Source organism: Trachurus japonicus, chromosome 16, assembly GCF_045865225.1.
Source record: "Trachurus japonicus isolate A0001 chromosome 16, Traja_1.0".
NCBI classification, from domain to species: domain Eukaryota; kingdom Metazoa; phylum Chordata; class Actinopteri; order Carangiformes; family Carangidae; genus Trachurus; species Trachurus japonicus.
This window is the reverse complement of record NC_140922.1, coordinates 4,808,193-4,834,584: the sequence shown is the minus strand read 5'-3', so window position 1 is coordinate 4,834,584 and position 26,392 is coordinate 4,808,193. Positions and strand designations below refer to the sequence as shown.

Here is a 26,392-nt window from a genome sequence, read left to right as displayed (position 1 = left end):
TTCATCACCCGACTGATGTCCCAACATTATGACAATCCAGAGACATAAAAGTGTTTTTTACGAGTGTCTGTGAAACTGAACACTTGATAAATCCCCATTCAAAAACGAACTCAGCATCAATTCCCCACCACCGCTGCCCCTGTGGGTACAGGAGACCGGGGCCCGTTAGGCGATTAGCCCGTCTTACATTCCCGGTGATCGGATTAGACGATTCCCACAGTCTAGTCTGAAGCTACTCCCGACCCGCAGCTCCAGAGAGCATCTCAATATCCAATTTCACAGCTTTCTAAACCTGCATCACAGAGGCTATTTATTACTGTCACAGGCTTTTGTGTTGAAGGGGGTGGTGGTGCTGGGCGGAGGGGTCTCAGCTTTTGTATTTCATCTGCTCCGGAGCAGGAATATGATCAACAAGACAGTTAGAAGTGTAATGAGTGGAGGACCGGTGGCGTTGCCCGAAACCTCCTTAAAGAACACAGCAGCTCTGTGAAATTATCCCGACGACGGCGACGGCGCTGCTGCAGTCAGCAGCTTCCTCCAAAGACCTTTTGATCCGCGGCTACCTGAAAACAATTATGACCCTGTGAGTCCTACAGCACAAACACGGCATCGAGCTCCGTAATTGACGAGAGAGAAAATGAAAAACAAAACAAAAAACGAACAATGTCGACATGAGTTGGGAGAGAATTGGGATTCAGAAACTTCAGAGGAAAATGGGGATGTTTTGGGACCTTTTTTCATTACAACTGAGAATTGTGTTGGAGTACAGTAAAATAGAGTCCACTAAGTGATTTTGGACAGATGTAGGCTTAGTGCTGGTTGGCTGGCCAAAATAGAGCCTCACAGATAATAAAACCATTTATAAGGCCGTCTTAAACTGGACCAGCAGCTGTAATAGGGGCCTCCATTATAGAGGCTTTATAATTTCCCTGCTTTTTCCTCTTAGAGCCTCTGTTGTTCCTCTGAATTACCCCTGAATGATTTATGCTCACTGGTCTGGCCACTGATAGACCCTGGCAACACAGATAGAAACACACTTAGGGCTTTTTGGTGTGTAAACACACTGTATTAAAAGCCAACTTGTTTCAAACAGCCAAACACATTTGCTGCGGCTCGGTGTCATTTCGCTCGTCAAACACCGCGGTGTCGCAGCCAATCAGGGGACTCCACGGGCAACACAAGCCATTTAACCTGAGCAAACACAGTGTGTCACGAAGCCCGAGGATGACTTAAGAGCCTGAGCAAACACTGGCGAGAGCCATCGGGCACGAATCAAGGCGGCCCGGCTGAGAACAAGTCACTCTCGTAATGGGTTTGTGATGACTCAAGATCGAGCGGCCATCTGTTTGTTACAGTGGGGGAGGACCACAATTCACAGTTCAGATACACAGAATATTAGCCGGTAGTGCAGCGGAGGAGGGGAGGATTTGGCCAGTGGCACAGGATGTAAAGCATATGTCCATAAATGGTGAATATGTCGATGGCTGAGGCCCTGATTCCCCTGAACTGGGGCCAGATAACAGGATTTGCATGGTGATTTTCAGCCTGAGTGACACGAGGCCTCGGGAAGGTGGAAGACGAGTAATCCTGACAGTGACCTTAAGACTCCTTCACTGTGCACAGGTGGAAGAGCGCCGCAGAGCTGCAGCAGCACAACACCAGCACTCACCACGTATTTAAAGCACCAGCGGCCGTTTGCATGGGATTTCAATGATGTGACTTGAAGTGAACCGCAGTCATTTGTGTCTGGTCTGAAACCGTGAAGTTCATTTGAACGGCAAAAGTCAAACCACGAGCGGCGACGGCTGCTCTTTGCATACGGACGTCAGAGATGACACACAGGAAGTAGAATAAAGTCGCAGCAACATTTTCTTTGTTATTGTACTGCAGGGTAAGGTACTGTTCAACACTGCAAGAACATCTGTTAAATGTTCTAATAATTGGGAGTTTTCATCCATTACTCAGTTCACTGTTAATTTGCCTCCTTTAATGTCACACAGACCTGACAGCTGTTAAAACAAAACTGTTTCTCAGGCCTAAAACTGCTCATTAATTATCATCAGCCTGTATAATATCCACAATGTCTTAAGTTTCACTTGTAGGAAGTTAAGTCTAAATCCTTGCCTGAAAATACAGTGGACATCCTCAAAAAGTCACTCCATCATACCAGGGAATGTGTCAGTAGAGTGAAATAATAGTCCAGTTTGAACAAACTATGTTGATTAGTCTTCATCTAATTCTAAATTCTTGAGTGGGACAGTAATGTTGTATGCACAGTGAACAGACTGGTTCTTACTCCAGATTATTGCCATTAAAAAAAAAAAAAAAAAAGGCGGGGGGGATAAAGTGTCATTCATCACACTCAAAGCTTCAGCGCTGCTGCTCCTGGTTTTGTATATGTCGGATTAGAGGTTGTTAAATATCCTCAGGGAAGCAATCAGGTGTTTAAAGTTAACAGCAATTCCCTGCACTACAGACAATCAATAAAAAAATCCAGGAGTGGGGACTGTAATAGGGTTGGCTTGTAACCTGCGCTGACAAATTAAGGCAAGTAGTGTTTTTTCATTACTTACACATCCGTTTTCATTTTTCCCATCAGTGGAACCAATTAAACAATGCTTCCTTGAATTAGTCATTGATTTTCCCCCCTTTTTTTGGCAATAGTGACACTTTACAGAAGGAAATAATAACTTTAAGGGAGTGTTACCATGTGTTTTTTCATTACTGCCAGTCTTGTGCGTGTACAAGGAACAAAAAAAGAAAAAAGGACAGAAACAATTCACCTACATGAAAAAGTGGTGTCTTAAATTAGCCATTGATTTTTCCTCAGGTGTCACTTTGGTTAAATGCTTTGTGGTTGGGAGTTTTCTCTCCAACCTGGAAATTGACAAGAGTCCATAATCTATTAGTCTTTAGACACACACACACACACACACACACACACACACACACACACACACACACACACACACACACACACACACACACACAGTTTCTTCCACTTATAGACTCTACATCTATGACCTAAAAATTCATCTTTTCTGTCAGGAAAAAACAAGTCAAGTGATAAATGGTGAGTTTGAATGTGGAAATCACCACTAAAATTGCATTTTCCTGTCATATGCATCAGCCAAAGGAGGAAATACTTCACTTCTTTTATACCGTAGTGATTAATAAATTAAGTAACTGAGAAGTTGTGACTGGACTGATTTATTACAGAGTTTCTGCTGCTGCCGTCGATCCCACTGAAGACACGGTGGCACCTCCAAGACAAAACAGACAGACCAGATTCTTCTTTAATGCTCAGACTGAACAAAAACAAATTAAAAACAATGTAAAAAAAATAATAAAATAAAATAGCCATAGCTGCCACACTTCTCTTTTGTTTTTCTTTTTTTTTTTATCTTGAAACTTGTAAAATAATACACATACATTTTGAAGCAGCAACAAAATGTGCATTTACCTGATGATACAATGGAACACTATTTTTGTTATAACATGATTTTTTTCATCACATTAAAAAACTCTAGATATTTCTTATACTTTTTTTTTTTTTTTTTTTAATTCTCATTATTTTTTATACCAAAACGCAACTGCATCAATGGCAACGTAACATTTATAAGCAAAATGTGCTCCTCATTTTCACCTGGAATGGAAAGAAGGAAAATAAATTCTTGGGAAATATTGGATTTTAAGTTTGAATTTTTTAAAATCCTTTTATTGTTGTCTGAACCAATGAAATCACTTCTGTCTTTTTTCCTTTTATTATTCGGCGATGCAAACATCATCCTGAATGTGTTGATTGCTGTTTCCATTTTAACTGTACATACACTTTCACCAGTTATTCATTTAAAAACCAAACACCGGAATGACAAATGAGTGGCGTCTGATGCATTTGAGGATACAAAGGAAAAACTGTTGTTTACAGTTGATGATTTATTTTTACAGCGGCCCTCCGCGGCCTGCGGCTGCGACTCCATCCTCCGGCGCACGCTGGCCCTTCACATGTGACGCAGAAGAAGAAGAAGTAGAAGAAGAAGATGGTGTTTTTTTCCCTCCATCTCACACAGTTCAGTACAAGTCGAGCACATGGCGGCTGACCCGCGTGGAGAGGATGAGCCGGTGGAGTTTACAGCAAAAAAACACCTAGATGAGAGCTACTAGTTCTGATTGGAGGAGGGGTCAAGAGGTCGTGTTCAAACTGGTGGCGAGGCAGTTCTCACTGATGGTCGCTAAATGTCTCTTTTTATTATCACATTACTTCTTCAAGTCTATAATCATGTTACTTCACCATAAAAGTATCGTTACAATACGTCGCCTGTATTCTTTTAAATGAGCATAAAGGTACAAGATGGCTGAACCGAGAGGGACAGTTGGACCGAAGCGATCATCATCCGTCCCGCGCCGTTCCTTCTTCTGCAGGAAAAAATCTTAGTCTTTGAGGTTCAGTCCCTCGGGTGACTGCACATCAGCTGTCGAGTCCCGTCTCAACAGGGAGCCACATGCTCAAAATCATACTCGTAATCATATTAATAAAAAAAAGAAGGAACAAACAGAATGATTCCCACATTAATGTACAAACATAAACAACGGTAAAAAGCCAAACACATAGCTTTAACACCGCGCCGTCCCTGTCCATAAAGTGCACTCTCCATCCTGCTGTGCGGCTTGGACGTCAGAAAGAACAAGAGCGGAAAAGAGGATGTGTGTGTGAGAGGAGGGGGAGGGCTGGTGTGTGTGTGTGTGTGTGTGTGTGGGGTGGGGGCGGCTCCACTGCATGTGTGTGTTCAGTCTTATTCCTGGAGCGACTGTGAAGTAGAGGACATGACAGTCTCAGGTGTACAGAGGAGGAGGAAGCAGGGGAGGAGGGCGTGTGTGTGTGTGTATGTGTGTGTGTGTGTGTGTGTATGTGTGTGGCTGGGGGGCAGGGGGCAGGGTGGGGGGGGGGCTGACGTTAATAAACGTAGCCCTCGCTGTAGGGGTGCGGCTGGCAGTAGGGCCCCTCCTGTACGTAGGCCATGTTCTCGTCAAAGTGCGACAGCGGCACCGTGTCCTCCTCGTTGATCTGCCGCTCCATGTCCGTCTTCAGCACGGGCCGCTGATTGTCGGGAAACGCCATGGAGAACAAGGCCTCGGGGTCGCACACAAACTTGTACACGTATCTCTCACCGGCCACCTGCAGGCAAACGCAGGGAGGGAGAGAGAACAGGAAACATCAGACCTGAACTTCTAGTTTCAAGCACAAAACATTCTCATCCTCTAAGACATTTTATTTTGAAAATTGTACCTGTGCAGTGGTAAACCTGTAAGATTACACCTGTCTTTTCGGAATAGTCTTATTTAGTTTTTCAAACACACACACACACACACACACTCAAATCTCTTCAATCTTTTAATATTTATGATGAATCAAACTAATTTCAAAAAGTCCACAAACAAAATGCACCTCAAGTTGATTGAATCTGGATAAAAATGTGGTGAAAGGTTTTAAATGTTTCTCAGTCCATGTCCAATGAAAACTGACAAAACCAGATAACATTTCTACAAGATTGGGCCTATTATCCACACCTAGACGGCATTTTTAGTCCTGAAAAACAGACATTTTCAAAAACTCCTTCTGGGCAGTAGACTTTTAAAAATGCTGGTTTTGCAATTACGTGTCAAGAAGGAAAACATTTCAGCTGCTCCTGGCAAGCTCTGGGAGCAGGGCAGCATGTTGCTGCTGGAGAAGCAAGTCCATGGTGCTGATTGGTTCATTCTTATCACATGTCATGCAGTACGCTTGCTGCATGCGTGTCGCACCGAATGAGTGCCGCTATGGCGTCGCTTTGGGTCTTTTATGACTTTATTATGGTGCTCCACAATCTAACTTAAATCATAATATGGTGAAAAAGTGAGGTAAAAGTAAGTCAGTCCAAATAATCAATGTGATGTGTTTTGCGTATCATGCAGTGCTATTTCGTTCTATCAATAGAGGTTCAGGTCATATGTTGGTTAACACAGACTCAGTGGTACAGATCAGCATTAATCATATCACATAAATAAAATAAAACCCCATATACATGTATGAAAATGAGGATTTATGTGTTAGAGTAATAGAGTGAGTATATGCAACAGTGTTAGGGTGCAGGCTGAAGCTGTGCTCTAAACAGTAACCCTGTGTGGTTCTTTAGCCCCGCCCACTCAGACTCAACTCGCTGCATCACCCTGAGTCACAGCGGAAAAGCGGCCGTAATTTGCCGATTTACACATTTCTCCTGCTGCAGATTTCTACTTTATTGCTTTTATTATTACACTTTCATCACTTTTTTTATTTCTCATGTGCATTAGGCCTCAAAGTGTTTGACTGTTTACATTGGTGCCGGGGTTAATTATCAGCACGTCAGTCATCTGCAGAACACTTTTCAACGTGCACTGAAAGGTGCAATACAAATAAAGTTTGATTGAAAGGAGCAGAGGAGCCGCTCACAGCTGCGGGGAATTAAAAGAGGCCTGTGGATGGCGGTGACACGTGGAGCTGGAACTTCAGGAACAGCTTGGATCAGACGCACTGTGCTACTTCCTGTTGAAGTTAAACAGTCGAGGACGTTGATTTCTTGTTTACTAGCTGGAGACATCTCTGCATCCTCTCCAGTCGGTCACTTTTTTTGAGACCTTTTAAAGGTGTACAGAAATGGCCGTTTGTCCCGTTTGTCGCGCCGAGTTGTCACGAGCTGCAACACGAGTTTACCCGAAAGAAAGGTTTCATGCCCTGTTCTCCAGCACCTAAACTGTGTGAGCTGCTCCACCTCCTTATATAAACTTCCCTGGGGGAGGAGCGTTAGCTCACACCTCTCCTACAACACAGGTGCTGCCCATCAGGCTGAGTGGTCAGATTAATTAACAAAGCTCTGAGGCTCCTCCAGTGTTTTATTTTTAACTTTATATTGCTGCTTCTGTCTGCTGTTATTTCTGTTTTATTCCTTACAGAAAAACCACATGAACTTCACATGTGATTCACATTTGAACATTTTTGCACATGGGAATCATGTTGTTTTGGCCCAATTTTATGTGAATTCCAATGTGAACCCAGTTTCCACATGTTATCACGTGTTACCATGTAGAGCACATGTGTAAAACATGTTACCACATGTGGAAAATGGGTTCACATTGGAATTCACATGTGATTCACATAAAATTGGGCCAAAACCACATGTTTCACATGTGCAAAAATTTTTCACATGTGAAAAATCACGTGAATCTGAATTTTCTGTAAGGCCCTTTGTGACATTGTTTTGAAAAATGCCATAAATATAAAGTAATCATTATTATACATTTTTTACCTTCTGCATGATTCCCTTTTCGTAGTAGTAGCGCAACGACCGGCTGAGCTTGTCGTAATTCATGGCTGGCCGATTCTTCTGTATCCCCCACCGACGAGCCACCTTTACAACACACACGGACAAAAAAAAAACAACACAAAGACAAGTGAGTCAACATCACCACCACACGCAGCAGGCTGCCGGTAGCGCGCGTGCACACAACGCACAGATGTGAACGATGCTCGACCTGATTTTTCCCCCACGAAATGTTAAACAAACTTATTAATCCATATTTTGCTAATACCGGTAATTAGAGCGTCCAGCCTGAGCAGACCTGACCAGGGATGTGTTCATTAGGAGCTTGTCACACACCCAGCGGAGGAGGCAGCAGATGTTCCGGCACCTGTCTACCGAGACCACCCACCACCGCGGCCCTCCCCGTCCAAACCCCCAGCCCCAACCGCGCTCGCTCCGGCGTCTCCTCCACTTTCCCTCTCTCTCTCTCTGTCTTTCACCCTCCCGTCTTTTTTTTCTGGAGCGGGCGTTCACCTGGAGGAAAGGCCGAGCCTGCTCCGTCTGTCCCGCGCGTCGGGTCACCTGATGGCATGAATGGGCCCCCCTGTTAGCTGCAGCTGGCCCGCGCCTACAGACACCGTTGGGGCTGCGTGGAGCGCTGCCAGGGACCCCCACCCTCCTCCTCTCCTCTCCTCTCTCCTCCCTCCTCTTCTCCCCTCCCCTCTCTATCTCCCTCCTCACCCCGCATCCTCCTCCGTCCTCCAGCAGTGACTGAGCCCCAGTGTGTGTGATGTGGGCGCACACAGACCCACCCTCTGTTTCCATTTCAAAAGGCCCAACCGTCCACACGCGGGATATTTTTAGGAATATGTCCCTGTGAAATATTTAGAAGGGGGGGGGCTCTGCCGCGAGGGTCAGCCGGCTGGACGCCGTTCACTATAAGACAAATAAAGAAAAACGTCTGCGTCTGTCTGTCTATTTATCTTATTATGAAAATCTACAGATACTTAAATTGTGATGACATGAAATCTGCACAATTCAGCAGCTTTCTTTAAATAATTAGAAAAAATCAGTCATCAGTTACCAGCAGTGATAGAGAATAATGGTGTTATACATAGAATAACGGCACTACTTTTTTCAGTAACGAGTAATCAAAAAAGTTACCATTTCCCTTGTTGTAACACCGTTACTGTTACCGTTACCAACAATAAAATGCGCCGTTACTTGACTCAATAAGTCCCGTCACAAAATAATACACTAATTAAAGTGTAGGTTATATACACACTTTTTGTCAGTCTATCAACTAGTCGGAAAAAAGCCGTTTATCTGGAACTAACCAACTCACTCAGTATTCCTCCACAAAGGCAGGCTCCACAATGCCCCGATAAACGGGAGGTTAGGGTTATAGTTAGGGGGTTAAGGGGGCGAGTCCAAGTAATTTGACATATTTGAGCATTTTATTAAAAAGTAACGCAATAGTTGCTTTTCCTGGTAATTAGGTACTTTTATAATGCAGTAATTCAGTTACTAACTCAGTAACTTTTGGGGGAAAGTAGCTAAAACCATAACTAATTACTTTTTAAAAGTAACGTGCCCAACACTTTATCTATTGATATGCTAATCATTGAGACAATAGGTTCAATGGTTTATGTGTCACACGTACTGTAGTGGCCGTTTGGTTTCAAAAATAAGACCTGCAACAACTGTCAAACGGGTTTCTACCCAGACGTTGGTGTGTGATGAGATGTTTCCCTCTCACCTCCTCGGGCTCGATGAGTTTGAACTCCATGCCGCGGCCGGTCCAGGCGATGAAGTGGGAGTTGGCCGGGTCGTCCAGCAGAGCCACCAGGAACTGCCAGAGCTGCAGCGAGCCTCTGCGCTGGTAGGACGGGCCCTCGCGGTATAGCCCCGCCTCCTGCTTGATGTCACCTGCAGCGGCACGCATGACACCCGTTTAAAGGGATAGTTCGACATTTTGGCAAATTCGCCTAATGCCACAATCCCTATAGTCACAGAGGTAGGTTTATTACCTTTAATTATTGGTGCATGTTGTTTTGAGATCAGCGGGGCAGAGACGTGAGCTGCTTATTGAACACAATGGAGGTGAATAGTACAGGTCCCCTGTCCCTCATCAAACTCATCAAATACACAATCCAACAACGCCAAAATGCTCTTTTGGAGAAGCTGTGACCTGCACATTCACCACGCTATGAAATAATCAGAATTATGTAACATTACAAAACATAAAGACTCGGAACTACTTGCGTTTGTGAAATCACTCCGCTCAGCAGCCGTGTCTGGAATGTAGTTCCAGCTACACATTTGCCTCCGTCTCATAATGTTACATGATTGTTTCATAGCATGGTGAATGTGCAGGTCACAACTTGTCCACGAGAACTTTTTGGAGTTGTTAGATTGTGTATTTGATGAGTTTGATGATGGACACGGGACCAGTACCGTTCACCTCCATTGTGTTGACACTGAGAAGCTCACGTCTCTGCCCCGCTGATCTCAAGACAACATGCACCGATAATTAAAGGTAATGAACTTACTGCTATGACTATAAGGATTATGGCAATAGGTGAATTCGCACACAGTTTGCAGCTTTAGAAGCCTTCAGCTAACGCGAGGAAAACTCACCTTCGACTTTTTCAGGGACCACGCAGGTGTCGTCGTAGAAATGCCTCGCCACTTTGTCAAACATGCAACCTGCAAAACAAAAAGAGAGAGAGGAGCGTTTGATTTGCAACTCAGCAGAGACCTCACACGGTGCACCATCACAACATCCACTCGTGTCATCGTTTTTGTACCTTCAGTCCTGTTAGTGTGAGCCAGATAGCCGTCTTGCCGTAAGTAGACAGAGTGGCAGCTAGGCACTTCTGCTGAAAGCCAGGCAAGAATGGGAGAGTGGGTGTTAAAGGGCCCGAAGGCAGCATTAAGAACACTATCTCAGTTATCTGAGAGCAGTCACAGCCTGTTCACTCAATGCACCACTGGCTCTGATTAAAGAATATGCCCTGCAGCGCCCGGATCGCGATGGCTCCCAGCCACCGGCGAACCCGCTACATCACAGCGCCCATGCATCCTGCGAGCGTCTCCACTCAGAGGAGGGTTTACAACCGAATAAAAACGCAGCGCTCGTGTGAAGACACGCTGACATCATGTACGTTTTTTTTTTCATTTATGCGAGGGCTCAGGATACACACACCGCCTTTACAAACCAGATCAAAACTAAACGCACCTGCAGGTGTTGGTTTCTCTGACTTTCACAGTGAATTATTGTGCAACTGCAGCAGGTTAGCTAAACACAGCTACACACACACACACACACACACACACACACACACACACACACACACACACACACACACATGTCAAAGTTTAAACAGTTTAGGTTTAGGTTGTTTGTGTTGTTGAAGTGGGCGGAACTCAGCTGGGAAACAGGGAGGTCATGTGCTTTCATACGTCCAATTAAAAACACTTATGATGATGATGAGTTTTGGTGCTTATTTGTTCCTGTCGCCAGGCAACGGCCAATCAAATCTGATCTGAACACACCCACACAAATTAAGCAGCTCAGTGATGAAATCAAGAAATATATTAAAACTCCTTTTACTCATATATTTATTAATTATTCTGTTGATCTACATCATAGAGGTTGAACTTTCACCTGGATTCTTCAGATATTTATAAGTTTTGTATCATTTTTAAACCAAAAATATAATTTAATGCAAATAAAACACATTTCCTCTTTAAAGTCAAGTAACTAACATAAACCTCTGACCAGCCGGTTTCAGCCGGTTTCAGCCGGTTTCTCTCGTCTTGTTTTAACAACGGCGTCCGGACCCGATCATCCGTTTTTTACTGTATATGTCAGAACCTCCCACAACACAGACATCACTGTCATGGCTCATGATCAGAAAGGGCCAAACGGGTTACAAAGTGAATGTTCAATAAACAGACCGAGGCCCTTCATTTAGGCCCATAAACATTTCTCTGAACTTCATCAAAGTAATGGGCTTGTAGAGGAAATTGCTGCTAATGAAATTACCAGCTCCCCTCCCATCCTCTCCAACAGGCCTGCTCCAGTCCACATCTAGCTCCACTCTGACTGCTAATAAATTCACCCCCCAGTTCTCCATCCTGGATCCACAGCCCAGTACAGTACAGTACAGTGCAGTGGTGGAGCTGACACTGGCACCTGATCCAAAATAAACCTCTTCTCTATTTGCTTGTAATAATTAATCAAACTGCTGTATTGATAATACACTAAATGTAGAGCTATATTTTACTGATGCACTTGTTATCAGAGGGTAAAATGCACATTTACTGATATTTACTGATTGCTTATGAAACTGCCATAAAACTAATGATGAACTATTTTGATTATTGATTAAATATCATGTATGAAGCCAAAAATGCAAATTATTCACTAGTTCCAGCGGCTTAAATGTGACCATTTGCTGATTTTCTAGTTTTTATTCATCATTATACTGTAAATTAAATCGTATTGCATTGGACATAACAATCAATGCAAAGATGTCACATCTGCAGTGCTTATCTTGAAACGCGCTGCTGCCACTTTGCTTTCCAACAACATGTTAATGTCAAAGTGAGGAAAGAAAAAAGAAAGACTTTCTGTCTCCTCCGTGACACAAAGCCTATGGTGAGTGTGTTTTTTTTCTGGAGCTCATCCCCATGTGAGGAGGTGACTTTTCTCCCTGACTGGTCACACACTCCTGGGTCTCCTCCGTCCGCCTTGTGAATGAACCAGTCCGCCCGGCGTATGTTCATTCATGTCCTGATGTAGCCCCCGGGCTCCGTGGAGGCCGCGGGCCGATGATTAGGTCCCTCTGCTCTCTGACTAAAGGGAGCGAACAAAGTGTGGGAGGGCGGATTTTTTGGATTGGGACCAGGCGCACACCCCCCACCCCCACCCCCACCTCCTCCTCCTCCTCTTTTCTATTAGAGCGCCACAGGAAATGGCGACTGGCGCAGACACCCAGCAAAACCAGATCCCCCGCTCTAATAATGGGCAAACTCAATAAACGCCACCCCCTCCTCTCATGTCTTCTCCCATTCCTGAAATGATAACGCTCTGGCAGCAAGGGGAAAAAAAGATGCTGCTCTCACTTACCCGAGGAGTTCAGTTCACACACACACACACACACACATACACACACACACCAATGTGTTACTTTCAAACTCTCACCTGAGTCGTAGGTGAAGTCCCTGGGCTCCTGCTTGATCATCATGCCGGCGGGGTAGGCGTGGGGTACCGGCGCCCCCATCATGGCCGGGTGCTCGAACAGCGGGTCGGGGTACTCCTGCTTGAAGCCTTGAGGGGGGAACGGGATGTTGGGCTCCGACATCTGCCTGTGGTAGATGGGTCGGCTGTCCCGAGCCATCGTCGGCGGGGACGGGAACGAGTGGCACGGCTCCGAGAGCTGACGCCGAAACCTGAGAGGGACGACCACGTCGGTTACAAATACACACGTATGGAATAAGTAAAACACAAAGAAAGCATAACAAGTACAAAGTATATAAAACATAATGAGAAAACACACAATTATAAACACAACAGCAGATTAAAACCTAAAACATGTCAAATTAAAAGCTAAATATTCGACAATACAGCCCATGTTAACATGACAGGATAATTCTGTCTATAGCAAACTGTGACTGTGAAGCTCCCACTCATTTTCTGAATATAACATCAATAAGTTTACAGAGCTGTTCTGAAGGCAGAAATAATCTGATTGGCTGTTACATTTAAGTGGGTGTGGCTAAAACATATCCACACTGTATGTCCTATTAACCTGTTACTGAAAACTGGGAAAAGCAGCTCAGCCATGCACAGTCCTGCAGGTGAGGTGTCAAACACACTATTCCTTCAATATATGCAATACAGTGTACAATACACTTTCAGCTTTTATATACAAAATAAGATTAAAATGAATTAAATAATGAGTTTTCAGCCTTTCCTTGAATGCTCGTTCTTCCAGGATAATTTCACCTTGTTAAGCTTCTAAAATTATTTAAAAACCTGATTTTTGTTTGATGTGCTAATAACACAAGTGCAATGAATACGTTCGTTTTATTTTAATGGGTCACGAGCAGAAAAGGTTCATGGTTTTCTTCTGTATTAAGTCCTTTGGATTCAGCATGTTAATTTCCATCGGTTGCTCCTGAACGCTGCAGTTCCTCCAGGCCCCGCCCACTGTGGATCCCCTCCACCAATCCCAGCTCACTCTAACTAACTCTCCGATGTGCCTCCGCTGCTGTTTGACCTTATTACATTCTGTAGCGAGCGAAACCTCCAGCTAGGAGCCGCAGATGTAAATGCGATGTAAATGGCATGTAAAATGGCGGGAGGCTGCAGGCTGCAGGTACCTGTGGTCCATGGAGTAGGCGCTGTCAGGGAGCGGCTGCGAGGGCGGGATGTGAGCGTACGTCCGGTCTGGTTTGGGCGTGGGGGCCGCCGTGGGTGAGGCATGATGGAGGGGGGACACGGGGGTGCTACAGGGGGGCGTCACTGGGCTGGAGGGCTTCATTCCTGCAGGCTGCTTCTGCTCGTAGGCACTGTGGCAAAGAGACGAGAGTCAGAGACGCTGCCAGTACAGGAAGAGTTGGGGGTTTGATTCCCCCCCTGGAGATGCATGGATAAACACTCCAGATTGTGTTGTTGATGCACTGTAGTTGTGTTTGTCTTAAAATCCACATCAGACGTCGCTGATCCTGCACAAACTTAAAAGCTGCTACGAATAAAAAAAAATATAGATGGATTGAAAAAAAATATGGCATCTTAATTTGTAATTTTACAATTGTTTTTTACATTATCTTAATCAGAGAGATGTGTCTTTGAATTGACAAAAAAAAGGCCAAATTCAAATTTTCAATGAAATTAAATGTGTATTATTTTCTCATTGAGCTTATTAAAAACATTCTATATTAATGCTCATCTTCCACAGCAAGACTTTTAAAATGAAACCCTAGCTCGGATGCATTCTTACCTGACGTTGTACGGACACTTCTCTCCATACTGGAGCTTGAAGGGCCGATCTTGACTACAGTTGGAGCTCAGTTCTGAACACGGGCTGTGCAGCTCTCTCTTGATCTTCAGCTGCAGTCCGTGGAACGCCACTGCAGCAGGAGAGGAGGAGACGGAGAGGAACTCATTTTAGATGTTGAAAACCTTAAAGAACAGTAACATGATGAACCTGATCATGATTTTTTCTTTCTGTGCTGTAAACTTTTTTTTGTCACACATTTACAGCAGAATATTATTTCTGGCAGGGTGAAATAGAGTTTATGATCGAAGATACAGTTTTAAATTGACAATAATTCAGCTATTTACGGCCGGCTGAGCCATTACCTCTGTCCTCACTCATGTCAACGTCTGCAAATTCATTCACAAGAAACAAGAGAAAGAGAAGTCATGATAAATATATTAAAGTTAAAAGACTTCCTCTTCCAAGCATCCGTCCACAGAGAGGATTTGACGTTTCGGGCCATCACTTACACAAACAACTCACTTCAAATCTCATTTGTTGGGTCTTTTTCCTGACAGGGACTCTGTTGGTGAAATATGACAAACATAAAACTGGGTGTGCGGCGAGCTCCTATAAATGCTTTATCTGCTTTCAGCTGCCTGTCAATACGTCCCAGACGACAACAACAGAGCTCATTGATCTGAAGGGAGTGGGAGTGGGAGTGGGAGTGGGTGGCAGCGGCGGCAGTGGTGGTGGTGGAGGAGGAGGAGGAGGAGGAGGGGTGGTGGTGGTGGTGGAGGTGGTGGTGGGGGGGGGGCTGCGTTCTCTACCTATGGCCCCACAGTGAGCCCCGCTGCATCTGAGAGGCTGTTAAGTGCCTGATCAGTCCTGATTAACATCCCATCATCTCCAGTCATGATCAACGCTAATCCAATTGGCTGCGCTTCTGACGAAAACCCAGTCAGTCAGAATGAAGTCAGGCTCGGGTTGCCTCGCCGATCGCCGTCTCACCGCGACTGCACACACACACACACAACGCGGTATGAGTCGAGTTTGAAACTTAACTATGAATGGTGAAAAGAAATCCATCAGCTCCTGGTCCGACTTCACTACAAACATTTAGACATTTGATGACTTCAGATAGTAAATCTGCGGTCTGGGAGTATTTTTCTTTTGAAAAGGCCCCGGTCAGGAGGCCGGGGGCCGAGAGAGGAGGATGTTTTGGGGATTTTTTTCTCACGGCTGACTGACAGCTGCCGTACGAGCAGGGGTCGATCTGCCAACACCCCATCTGACGCACAGTGGAGCCCCTGGGGGACGGGCCACACCGCCCCGCCATGACAAAGCTCAGGGGTTGTTCGCAGCCCTCGCTGGGGGCCTGACCTTTCTGGGTCATCGATCTGAGGTCAAAAAGACACTTCCTGAGGGGAGACCTTTGACGACGACGACATGGAGGAGCCTCGTTAAGGGCTTATCTAGTGAAAACAATACTTTAGTTTTGCCTGTTGAGAACACAAATCGCTTTCGTTACCTATTACAATAAATATACATATTGGTTTTCTGCCAGCGACCTCTAGATCACAGCTCAAACTCTGCTGCTTTTCTCTTCTTCATTTAACACTGAGTCAACAACCTCAGTTTCTCAGTTTAAATAAGAAACATAGACATACTGTACTGTAGCCCTCATGTCTATAAACTCTTGTGTTTAACACCAAGTGTCTCATCAGCTATTAACAGTAGCTTCACGTGTGCTGCAGCACAGGGCCTTAAATTAGAAATGGAAATGTCACAATAGATTTCGTCGGTGGGGTGCCAAGGTACACAAATCAATAGCGAGGGCATCGCCTCTGACTAAAACAGAGACTTCCTTTTTAGTCCAGAATGTCATGCCCATCACGGCTTGATTGCTCTCATTATCTACATATTGATTAACTGAGATGGTAGGGTGTTTAAAGAAGGAGCAGTTAGAACAATTACTGGGTCTATTTTGAATGCAAATGTTTTTCTTTTTTTTCTGTGCCATTAACTCCAATATTCTGTAATTTTCTTTGGTCTTTGTTGTATAAATTCAATAGAAATCTTTGTTTCAAATGTCTTTTTTCACCTCTGTCAATCATGTAAGAAAAGATTTAGTGATTTATTATTATTTTTACCATTATTATACAATCTTTTTTTTGTCGTTTTGTACAAAACTTGGTTCTAACGATGTCATTTCTCACTGCTGTTTTACTGCCAGTAAATTATCAAAGAGCTCTTGGCTGCAAACATTGTGTACTCTCAGGTACAAATTGTGTGTTTTGGCAGAACCAGAGCCAGATCATGTTTGGCAGATACTTCTCCAGTCCATTCATAAAAAAATACAGGTCTTTTGGCAACAGCGAAAAACCTTCCATTCCATTTTCACCTACTGTAGGTGCTCGCCTTTGCTGTTAAATGATGGAGGCTCAGATCTGCTGGTAACGTGTGGCCTCATTTTACACCTCCTCTACTCCTTCGTTCCCTGCTAAGTTATGCTAATGGTAAGCATCTGTGTTGGAGTTTGAGACAAAGAAAATTCTCCTTCTCCTCCTTCAGCCTGAGGACACTTTAGCTCCGAGGCCGCTCACATGCTGCTTCCATGCTGCACGGACGGAGGGTGCAAAGTCGACATTGAGGGAAACTGCCACAGCCTTTAGAGAGGTGATAAATCCACGAAGGCCAGGAGAATATTAAATAACACTAATGGGAGAAGACACAGTGCTCCTCAACATACAGTACACCCCCGTCTTTCCTTCCCTTGCTCTCTTTCAGTTTCTTTCTTTTATTCAGGTTCTCATTGCAGCTCAACTGAAATGGAAAACTAAGTGTAAAAATACTGATAAAGCTGCTGATTTTATTAAAACAAACATTAAAACTATGAGTGAAAAATTCAATTTATCTAGAAGTAAAAAGCAGCTAATCCTAAACAAAGTCAAATTTACAGATAGAAAACAACAGAGCTGGGGCTAACATATAAGGCTAATCTTGTTGCCTCAGTGTACAGGTTGAATGGATGTGAGTGTGTTTTTTTTTATATTTAAAGTGACTATTTTTTATTTTTATACACAACTGTTTTGTTTATGGATGCTTCCACCTACAGTAGCTATGGCTCACTAGCTATAGGCTATCAATTAAGCTAGTAATGTAAATGGACTAAAGACTCTTTGGCTAATGCTAACTATTTTTCAACATTTCCAGTTAACACTGGTTAATTGTATTTATATATATTTAAAATAATTAATATTTGATTAAAAATGAATTGGATTCAGGCACAATGTGTGGATGAGAGGTAAAAGACCTACGGTAGCCTGGCTTTAATGCTTCAGTGAAATTGTTCTCTTGTTAATGTAAAAATACAGTTATATGTAGAAGGCTGTTCAATTATCTGACAGTATTTGTTACTCTCCATTGCTCTTGTTGCCAACAACAATACTTTAAATTGTTTCTCAATACATTGCACTTTTTTTTTTCCTAAGGCTGTGCCAGAAACAGCCGTACTCTGTAGTTATTTGCAAACATTTACGCAAAGAGGAGTGAATGATGCCTTTGTTGGGGACTAGCCTATTTCCAGCTGTGGATTTGTGACTGGTTCAAAATAAACAACAATTCCTGGACACTGTAGTTTTGCTCAAACAGCAGTTAACAGTGCACTATTTTTAGCTTCCCATAAATACACTCTGAGTGCACTAATGAGTGTTTATGGTTGTACGTGGGGCTGACGCATGATAAACTACATTGCCTAAGTCCTGTGTTGTAAAGGAACATGTCACTCTGTGCAGCGGTGTGACTCACGTTAGTGTTTTTAATAGTTGCTGGACGTCAGCGGAGGGAGAAGACACTGCAGCTCAGGCAGCAGTTCTTATGGGATCAATGCATCAATGCTTTTGGTCTTTTCAAGGGATTTGACATTAGAGGAAATATTGAATATTTCAACTCTCTCAAAGTACATGTGAAGATTCTTTGTTGCAGTTATGACATTCAACACATGTAATTACCTCCCCCTCCCTTTCTCCCTGCGTTTCTCCTCCTGCTCTCCTCTCGTTAGGTAGAACTTCTAGCTCCGTCTCTCTCCACCTTCGTCCCTGTCTGTCCCTCCATCTCTCGGCTCGGTGAAACCCATATGGGAGAGCTGCCGGCTGGGATGCCTGCTCGAGCGCCCAACCACGGTGCCCTCACCCTCCCGCCATCTGTTAGTGCCTCTCCAGTCTGCTGCAGGTTTGCCAACAGGACAATTCAGATGGTCAGCAGTCTCCTGCCACCGTGGCCACCCACCCTGGCTACCTCTGAAGGACAACGGGACAGTCTCGGTGACCTCTGGTTCTCTACTGTACACCAAAACGCGCCTCCATCTTGAATTTTAGGGCAGATTAATTTACCAGCGAGGGTCAGACCACCACACAGCTGTTGTAGTGTGTTAGACCACAGAAAAACAGACATTTCTTTTACACCCTATGGTCTAATTTCTGTGCAAAGTGGACTTAAAGCAAAATCAGTGAAAGACGCTTAAAGTCAAAGGTTGTTCAAAAAAGCTAAATCAAGTTTGTTCCATTATAGCAGGACTTTTGCAGGACAGTGAGTGGGAGTACTGATGACAAAAAAAGGAGAGGAAACATACACCCCTCTGGTTTTTAATCTAGACAACCAACAGGAACCTGCTTGAGGATTTTAGGATGTAATCTGGCTCACATGGGGCTAAAAGGTCTGTGATCCAGCTCCGTGCCAGATCCGTCCTCGCTTTAATCTCACCCAAATGTTATCAGTGCCCGAGAAAAAGCTGCCAACCTTCCCTCCCGCAACTGAACTGCTCTAAAGAAACAACTTTGTTTGCAGGTTAAAGGGTCGTTGAGGACGCAGAGAAGACGATGGGTGTGGACGGACGCGGAGGTTTGTGTCTTTTCTCACAGTTTCATGGGCCTTGTTGGCTCATCTGAAAGACATGTGCTTGCTCCGGGTCCCACTGAGCTCCACTCACTCCATTTCTGTCCCCACCTTGGCACTACTTCCTCCAGAAGTGGACCGTGCCAAGTCACCAGTCACCGCGTGCGACTGCCGCGCACAACCAGGTGAATTAGGACTAACTACCTCGGCCTGATTACTGCGAGGAGTGAATTCAGCTAAGGCCCGGAAAGAATTCTTTGAAACAGAATTTACAGGGAAAAAATAGAGTATGAGGAAAATAAATCCTTGCCTCCTTTCATGCTGTAAAATCTCCAGTGAAGGTTTGGCAGTGCAGAAGAGGGCCAACAAACCTTCAGCTGAAAAGGATAAATGTAGTAATAACTAATATTACACTGCCGTATTTAGAAAATCTAACCACGCTGGCTGGTTTGCAGAAAAAGCACTTAGAGGAAAAGGTCTTAGAGGAGCAGGATATTTTATTCAAAAAAAAAAAAAAAAAATTAAAACAGCCTTCAATTGACAGTAGTTTCTTCTACCTGGAGTTAAAAATATCACTTCAACCCCCTAAAAAACACCAGCCACAATATTTTGATGTTTCTTTATGCAAATAAGTCACAGTGCAATAATATCTCAGTGGTGGTGAGAGGTACATGAGTAATAGAAGGGAAAGAGAGAAAGATAGAGAGACACAGAGAGAAAGGAGGAGAGAGAGAGAAAGAGAGAGAGAGGTAACCCCCACCACCTCCTCCTCCACCCATGCACCTGTCTGCAGACCCGCAAGACTGCTGCAGCTCTCCAGAGAGCACATGGCTACGCAAAGGTGAGGCTACTGAGACATGGAAAAACACACACACAACACACACACACATGCACTCTCCTCTGAGTACAAACACAACGGAGATAAGTGCAAAAAAATAAAAACACACTACAGATGTTCACACACACAAGCACAAGCATGAACACACAAAGACAAAAAGAAAGAGAGAGAGAGCGAGCGACGTCTTACTCACAGTTTTCAGTCTGGAAGTCTGGAACGAACTGCTCGTCATTGTCGGGAACTTGAGCTAAAAACACAAGCAGAGGAGAAGAAGAAGAAAGAGAGTGATTGTTTGTGATGTTGATGGACAACGCAGCATTGATCAGAGCTCTCTGCAGCCCAGTACCCTCCTCTGGCAAAAACACACAGCCTCCTGGGATATTACAGCGGCCTATCCCAGCACGGTTTGCCTCCTCATGTCGGCTGAAGAACACAGCTGCGAAAAATATGTTTTACAGGAAACCAGGGCAAAGATTGGCTGTTTTCTTTTTCTTTCTTTTTTTCTTTGGTGCGCATGAAAGTTGTTTTTATAGCTTTTATAAGGTCATCAAATCTTAGGTTTATATCTTTTTTTTTTTCATAAGTAAATGTGTTTTAATCTTTTAAAAAGCAAGAGTGAAAAATAATTTTACAGTTATTTTTTTTTTGAGTTCTTATAATTTTCTATTTTACTTCAGCAATTACTTTCATTGCAGGGTCCATTCAGTCGATCCTTTTAACTGACCAGAGGTGAATAAATCGCCTTGTGTCTGAAATTCAAATAAAATTTCAAAAATTTTCTAATTTGATAATCTAAAAAAAAAAATCTTAAATAGCTTGATTTACACTGAAAAATCTTCAATAAAAATGTCACTTTTATATTTCAATACAAATAAGAGAGAAAATTTGGCTGGTGAGCAGCAGCAGTTAAAGATGTGTGTGGGAAAATAACCTTGAAATGTTTTGGAGCAGGACGTTTTCAGTGATTTAGCGAAGAAGTTGCACAAAGGAGCGTGTTTGTCCAACAGACGCCAGCCTGCGAGGGAGATAATACTTTGCGTTGGGTGACTGTCTACCTCCTAACTCCACTTCCTGAGGTCGCCTTGTCCATTGACTGCTCTGCAGCCGCGGCTCTCGCTCCTTGCCAGCAGCCAAACACCCATTGTTAACAGTATCTAATTGGCTTCTTCCCTACTGGTGAATCCACCTGTACCTACCGAGTCAGGTCTGTTCCAAAACCTTCCAACGCTTCACCTACGCCCCTGCACCCAGGCTAATGCTAAAATAATGAAGCCTGCCCCGCTCCGGCTCCAATTAGGCACATACATATTTATATCACACGTATTTACGCCCAGCCACTCAGTCCTCAGTCCACCGTGTCCCTCAAGTTTGACTCTTGCTGGCAAAAGTCAAGCAAGCAAAGGTTTAAATGTGTCATTAACACGTCTATTTATACCACACAATGAGGTGGATCCTCATTATCACAGGATCAGTGATATGTCTCGACATGTCTGGAGATCGTAAAAAAAAAAATCACTGATTTTCCATTTTTATCACTCATGATATGATCAGGGAGCTTTTTTTTCTCCAGGAGGTGTGAATTGAGGAGGGTAAACAATCAACAGATCAAGAGGAGGAATTGCTGCTTGTTTAAAAGAGGGTGAAGAGCAGCAGAGATAAGATGAAATGATCTCACCGCAGTTAAAGCCATCAAACCTCTGCTGCTGTAAATGCAAATTGTATTTCATCCCGGTTGAGTTAGTGTTGATGGGCTCTCTTCAAGGGCCACGACATGAACGTTTGAATCATCACATACAACAATCTAAAGCTCTGATCAGGTTTTTTCTCTGCCAAAGCAGCACAATTAAAACTGAAATCTGACCGAGGGGAGCTCGTCTCATCGCCTCAGCACAAACAAACTCAGAGAAACTTCAGAGAACCAAACTTGGAAAAGGACAAAGAGGGGAGAGATGAAAAAAAAACAAATACAAAAAAGAAAAAAGGAAGAAGAAGAAGAGGAAAAGGACGGCAGCAGTGTGTCTGTGTCCAAAAAAAATAAAAAAAACCAAAGTACAGGATGTATGAGTCACCGGCCTCAGTCTGTGAATGAGCCAGCGAATCCCTGCAACAAACTCCTGGGGAGGGACGGCAGAGCTGGAAATCTGCCGCCATTCACAAAACAAACAAAAAAAAAGAGAGAGAGGGAGAGAGAGGGAGGGAGGATGAAAAGAGAGAAGTTGTAAAGAGGCCTGAGACGATGGAGGGAGTTGGTTCAACCTGGAGCCGCAGAGTTTCAACCGAACGGAACATTTTACCAAAATAAAACATTACTAAAGTGAGAAATCTTCCTGAGTGGAGGTGGAGGAGGGGGAGCAGAGGGGTGAGGGTGAGGGCGGGTGGGATGGGGGGGTCAAACAGACGCCTGTCAGCTGACAAACTCCTTCAACCTCTCGGTCTGCAGAGTCGGAAATTCAGTGGCTCTCTCATAATTCCTGCTCTTGTTCCAATTACCTGATCTAATAAATCTTAGAAATGGGAAGGTATTCCTTTTCATCCTAATGGACAGGAAGTCGTTCATTAAATCTACAATCTTGAAGCGTTCATCATCACATTGATCCATGACAGGCAGAACTGTAATCCTTAACAGTAATACCTCTTATCAGCCGCCCACCTCCTCCACCTCCACCTCTTCTACTTCTTCTCTCACTTTGGATACTGAAATATTAAAATCGTGTCTTATTCTTTTACACGCCCTGCGGTCTGTGTGTGTGTGTGTGTGTGTGTGTGCCACCTCATAATCTAACTGCTGCTCAGACTCGGCTCGACCGCTCCAATCTCTGTTCCAAAACCTACTTTTCATTTTTTAAAAGCTTTGGGTTTCACTTCCAGCGTCTCCAGCGTGTTAAAGAATAAATGGAGCCTGTAAATGATGGAGAGTCTTTCTCACCTGTGTGAAGACAGCAGGATAAAAAAATTTCCAGGCGACGTTTTACAACCCAAATCTTTTTTTTTTTTTTTTAAAGAAAGTATTATGAGTTATATTAGAGACTTGAGAGCTCTACTTAACAATAAGAGTTATGGCTTTACAACCTGAGCAACGACTGGTGCGTTTACATCAATTTCTTTTTCTTTTCTTTTTTTTTCAGTAAATTTGAATTTAATAAAAAATAAGAAAAATTACAATTCGTAATTGACTTGTTTTATAGAAATGAAGCAGAATATTTCAAATAATAGTCTTGATTATAAGATTGATTACAGTAGATTATAATTTCTTAGTTAATCTTGAGTTCAGTTTTTTAGGACTAAAATATCATGTAACATTTTTTTTTAAAGCTTTACATTTTACATTTAAACATAAAAACAATTTCTCTACAAATTAACACAAACTTTTAGTCTTAAATAATCAGCTTTCTCTTTCCATAGAAGCCTGTATGAACATACAGTGCAGTGCAGTGACAGTCTATTTCTACAATGTGTCTAAAAATGTAGATTTTACACCCGTTCTCTGGCACATTTACAGATAAATACTGATATATCCTGGCATTTTTCTCAACCTCAGATTTACATACATGCAGCAACTAGTTCAAGTCACCGCTCTCAGGTTCACACTGTGCATCAGTCGCTTTGAAAACGCTCTAATTTTCACTGCAAAACAACACTCAACTCTCACTCCACTACTGATACAATAAACTTTCAGATAGCATGCAGGGTTCAGTGCTGGCTGCACACACACACACGCGCACACACACACACACACACACACACAGAAGTCAGAGCCAAGACACCAAGTCAAACATGCACAAGTCAGAAAACAGACAAAGCAATATTCACCACGAACCAAAACTTCGGTGCTGCAGACACGGTGGAAAGAGGACACTCGCACTTAAATCCTGAAGCATCACGTCTCAGTTAGACCACCATCAGCAAGTGTTGCCATGAGAGGAAAAAATGTAGGAAAAAAAAAAAAGGTAACTATGAAAAAAAAAAAAATCTGTTGTCACTTTGAGAGACTGAGTCTGCTCTTTTGGAAGTCTGCGATAGAAAAAAATAGATAATAATCCATTCTTTTCTTTTTTAGTTTTTTTTTCTTTCTTTTTTTTTTGCTTTCGTGGGCCGCCAAGGAATGAAATCGAAGAAGACAAGGTGATGGTACAGCTGTAGAAGATAGAGAGGTGTGCTGAGAGAGAGAGAGCAGATGATAGAGTGAGAGACACACAGAGAGAGAGAGAGAGAGAGAGAGAGAGAGAGAGGCTACAGCAGAGCTCTGGTGGAGGTGGAGGTGGTGGCGGTGGTGGCTGGCGTGCAGCGCGTTAGCTCCTGCCAAAAGCAGAAGAGACAGTGAGCGTCGGAGAGGCTTCTCCTGGTAATTTGTGATGACACTCTCTGGGTAGAGCCTCCTCTGTCTCCCTCAAGACCCCTCGCTCGCAGTCTCTAATGTATGCATGACACACAAGGTGCCTCTTCCACACAGGCTTTTAATTGGACTGCGACGCTAGGCATGTAACTCCAGGCAGCTTTTTATGCCCCCCCACCACCACCAACCGCCATCGCCGCCACTCACAATCTATCCATTTTTACCCATCTTTCCCTCCTCTTTTTCTTTGCTTGAGATTTTTTTTTTTTTTTTTTTTTTAAACACTCACCTTCTGCCAGCCAAGCCTCCTGCAGCTGACTGAGGTCCTGGAAGAGCTCTGGAAGTGGGGTGGGGGTAGAGAACAAGGTTTGAAGGCAGTTAAAACAAAAAACAAAAAACAAAAAACACAACAGGAGTCAAAGCCCAGGAGGAGCATCAGAAACAACTGAGTTCATTATGTCGGGGCTGATTCCCTGTCAGTGCCACTGGAAGCTTAGTGGGCACGTGTGCGAGCTAATAACAAGTCAATTTGTGTGTCTGACCGCTGACAGAGGCTTGTGAGAATCATCACAGGCCGCTGTGTTGTAATTGAGATTCTGTAGTTAGCAGTGCAGGTGGCCACAAACCAATTGAATTTTGCTAAATGTTTAGGAGCCGTGAAATTAACTTCTCCCCCTGCCCTCTGCCTACCTTCAGTGTCCTGAGCCAGGTCGGACTTAATGAATTTTCTCTTTCTGTCATTTGCTGGCCTCTCGCAGCAGCTCGCTCTCTTTTCTTGCAAAAGCTTCTGCAAAGAAAGAAAGAAAGAAAAAGAGACACAAATCAATTGTTTTCCCTTTTTTCTCCCCCGGCTCTGATTCTGTTGTTGTGCTGCAGCACATGTGCAGAGCCTCAATGAGCTTTTTACTCACTGATGCATCACTCGCCTCTGAAGGCTGGCACATGCAAAGAGACCTGAGCTTCACTTATCAGACCTAATTAACTAAGTTGTAACAGGGTGTATAACCAGCACCGCTGTGCAAAGTAGTGGGCACCTTGTTTAGCTGTTTATCTTTGATAATTAGATGAAACTTAAATGGCCCCTGAGGGAGAGAGAGAAGGAGAGAGAGGAGTCCTGGCAGCGGGGGAGAAGGAGAGATAGAGGGAGAGGCACAGATGAAGCATAGAAATGAAAAGAGGAGAAGAGACATTTAGAGCAAGAAGAGGTTTTGAAGATGCTGTGGCAGAGAGATAAAGAGGAACATCTTCATTTAGATGCAGAGGTAGGAGATGAAGAGGAGGAGGAGGAGGAGGGAGTCAGTCTGATTTGGTTGCAACTTTTCTCAGTCAGTAATCACTCACTCTGGAGTTACAGTAAGGCACTTGCTGGTCATGAAATCCATCCATCCCGCCTCAGCGCGCGGAGCCGCGTCCTGTCCTCCCCTCGGTGTCCTTCAGTCAGAGAAGAGATACAACAGCTGACTCACGTCCACCTGCGTCAATAAAGCCACTTTCATTCACTAAGAACCTGTTCGACACCAGAAATCACCGTCAGACCTCCGTTCAAGTTCACACTGCGAGAAAAAAAAAGACAAGTAAGCGCGTGCGTAAAGCAGGCGCGCGCCGAGCTGCAGGGGAAGAGACATGTTTCATTTGTGTTCATCGAGGCAGAATAAAGTTGCAGCGCAGAGGACAGAGACGTGGTGAAGCTCAGACGCTCTTACCTACCGACCGAGCCCGCGACGCCGACACTTTTTTTTTTCTTTCTTTTCCTTCCCCCCCTCCTCCCGGCTCACGGTGTCCACGGAGCGGCTGCAGGATCTCCACAGTCCCGGCTGCTGCCTGCGCTTCTCCCCCCGCGCTCACTGAGTAGCTTTCTAGCGGCTTGGCATCGCCTCCCGGGGCCTCCCATGGAAACAAGCCGCGCTCCGCTTCCTATTGGTTGTCAATGTCTTTCACTGGATCAGATTGCTGGCAGTCAATCACGCGCGGGCTGCAGGCGGTGAGAGCGAGCGACAACAGTGAAGTCACACGCGCG

The 26,392-nt window shown here is 44.1% G+C and overlaps 1 protein-coding gene across 11 annotated transcripts; it reads right to left on the bottom strand.

Moving 5' to 3' along the window:
- Positions 1-4,901: 4,901 nt before the first annotated feature.
- Positions 4,902-25,984, bottom strand: etv1 (ETS variant transcription factor 1). Of its 11 annotated transcripts, none has more exons than XM_085803505.1 (13): positions 25,717-25,809; positions 25,066-25,162; positions 24,665-24,712; positions 20,236-20,289; positions 14,692-14,715; positions 14,330-14,459; positions 13,710-13,898; positions 12,529-12,776; positions 10,127-10,198; positions 9,957-10,025; positions 9,076-9,245; positions 7,323-7,424; positions 4,902-5,176 (listed from the first exon to the last, which is right to left on the bottom strand). In XM_085803505.1, exons 1-13 carry the CDS (start codon positions 25,759-25,761, stop codon positions 4,955-4,957), a joined length of 1,470 nt encoding a protein of 489 aa, XP_085659631.1. In that variant the 5' UTR covers positions 25,762-25,809; the 3' UTR covers positions 4,902-4,954. The 11 variants fall into 11 exon arrangements, with proteins under 11 accessions (XP_085659631.1, XP_085659632.1, XP_085659641.1 ...); XM_085803506.1 differs by having other exon boundaries at positions 10,127-10,195; XM_085803515.1 differs by lacking the exon at positions 25,717-25,809 and adding an exon at positions 23,860-23,872 and having other exon boundaries at positions 25,066-25,160.
- Between the last annotated feature and the right edge of the window lie 408 nt (positions 25,985-26,392).

Excerpts from the sequence above, each read along its gene's own strand:
- etv1 (XM_085803505.1), bottom strand. The coding sequence starts at position 25,761 with ATGGATGGATTTCATGACCAGCAAGTGCCTTACTGTAACTCCAGA. Across the intron at positions 13,899-14,329 it reads AAGTGTCCGTACAACGTCAG|TGCCTACGAGCAGAAGCAGC; the intron begins GTAAGAATGCAT and ends TCTTTGCCACAG. Across the intron at positions 5,177-7,322 it reads AAAAGGGAATCATGCAGAAG|GTGGCCGGTGAGAGATACGT; the intron begins GTAAAAAATGTA and ends GTTTGCCTGCAG.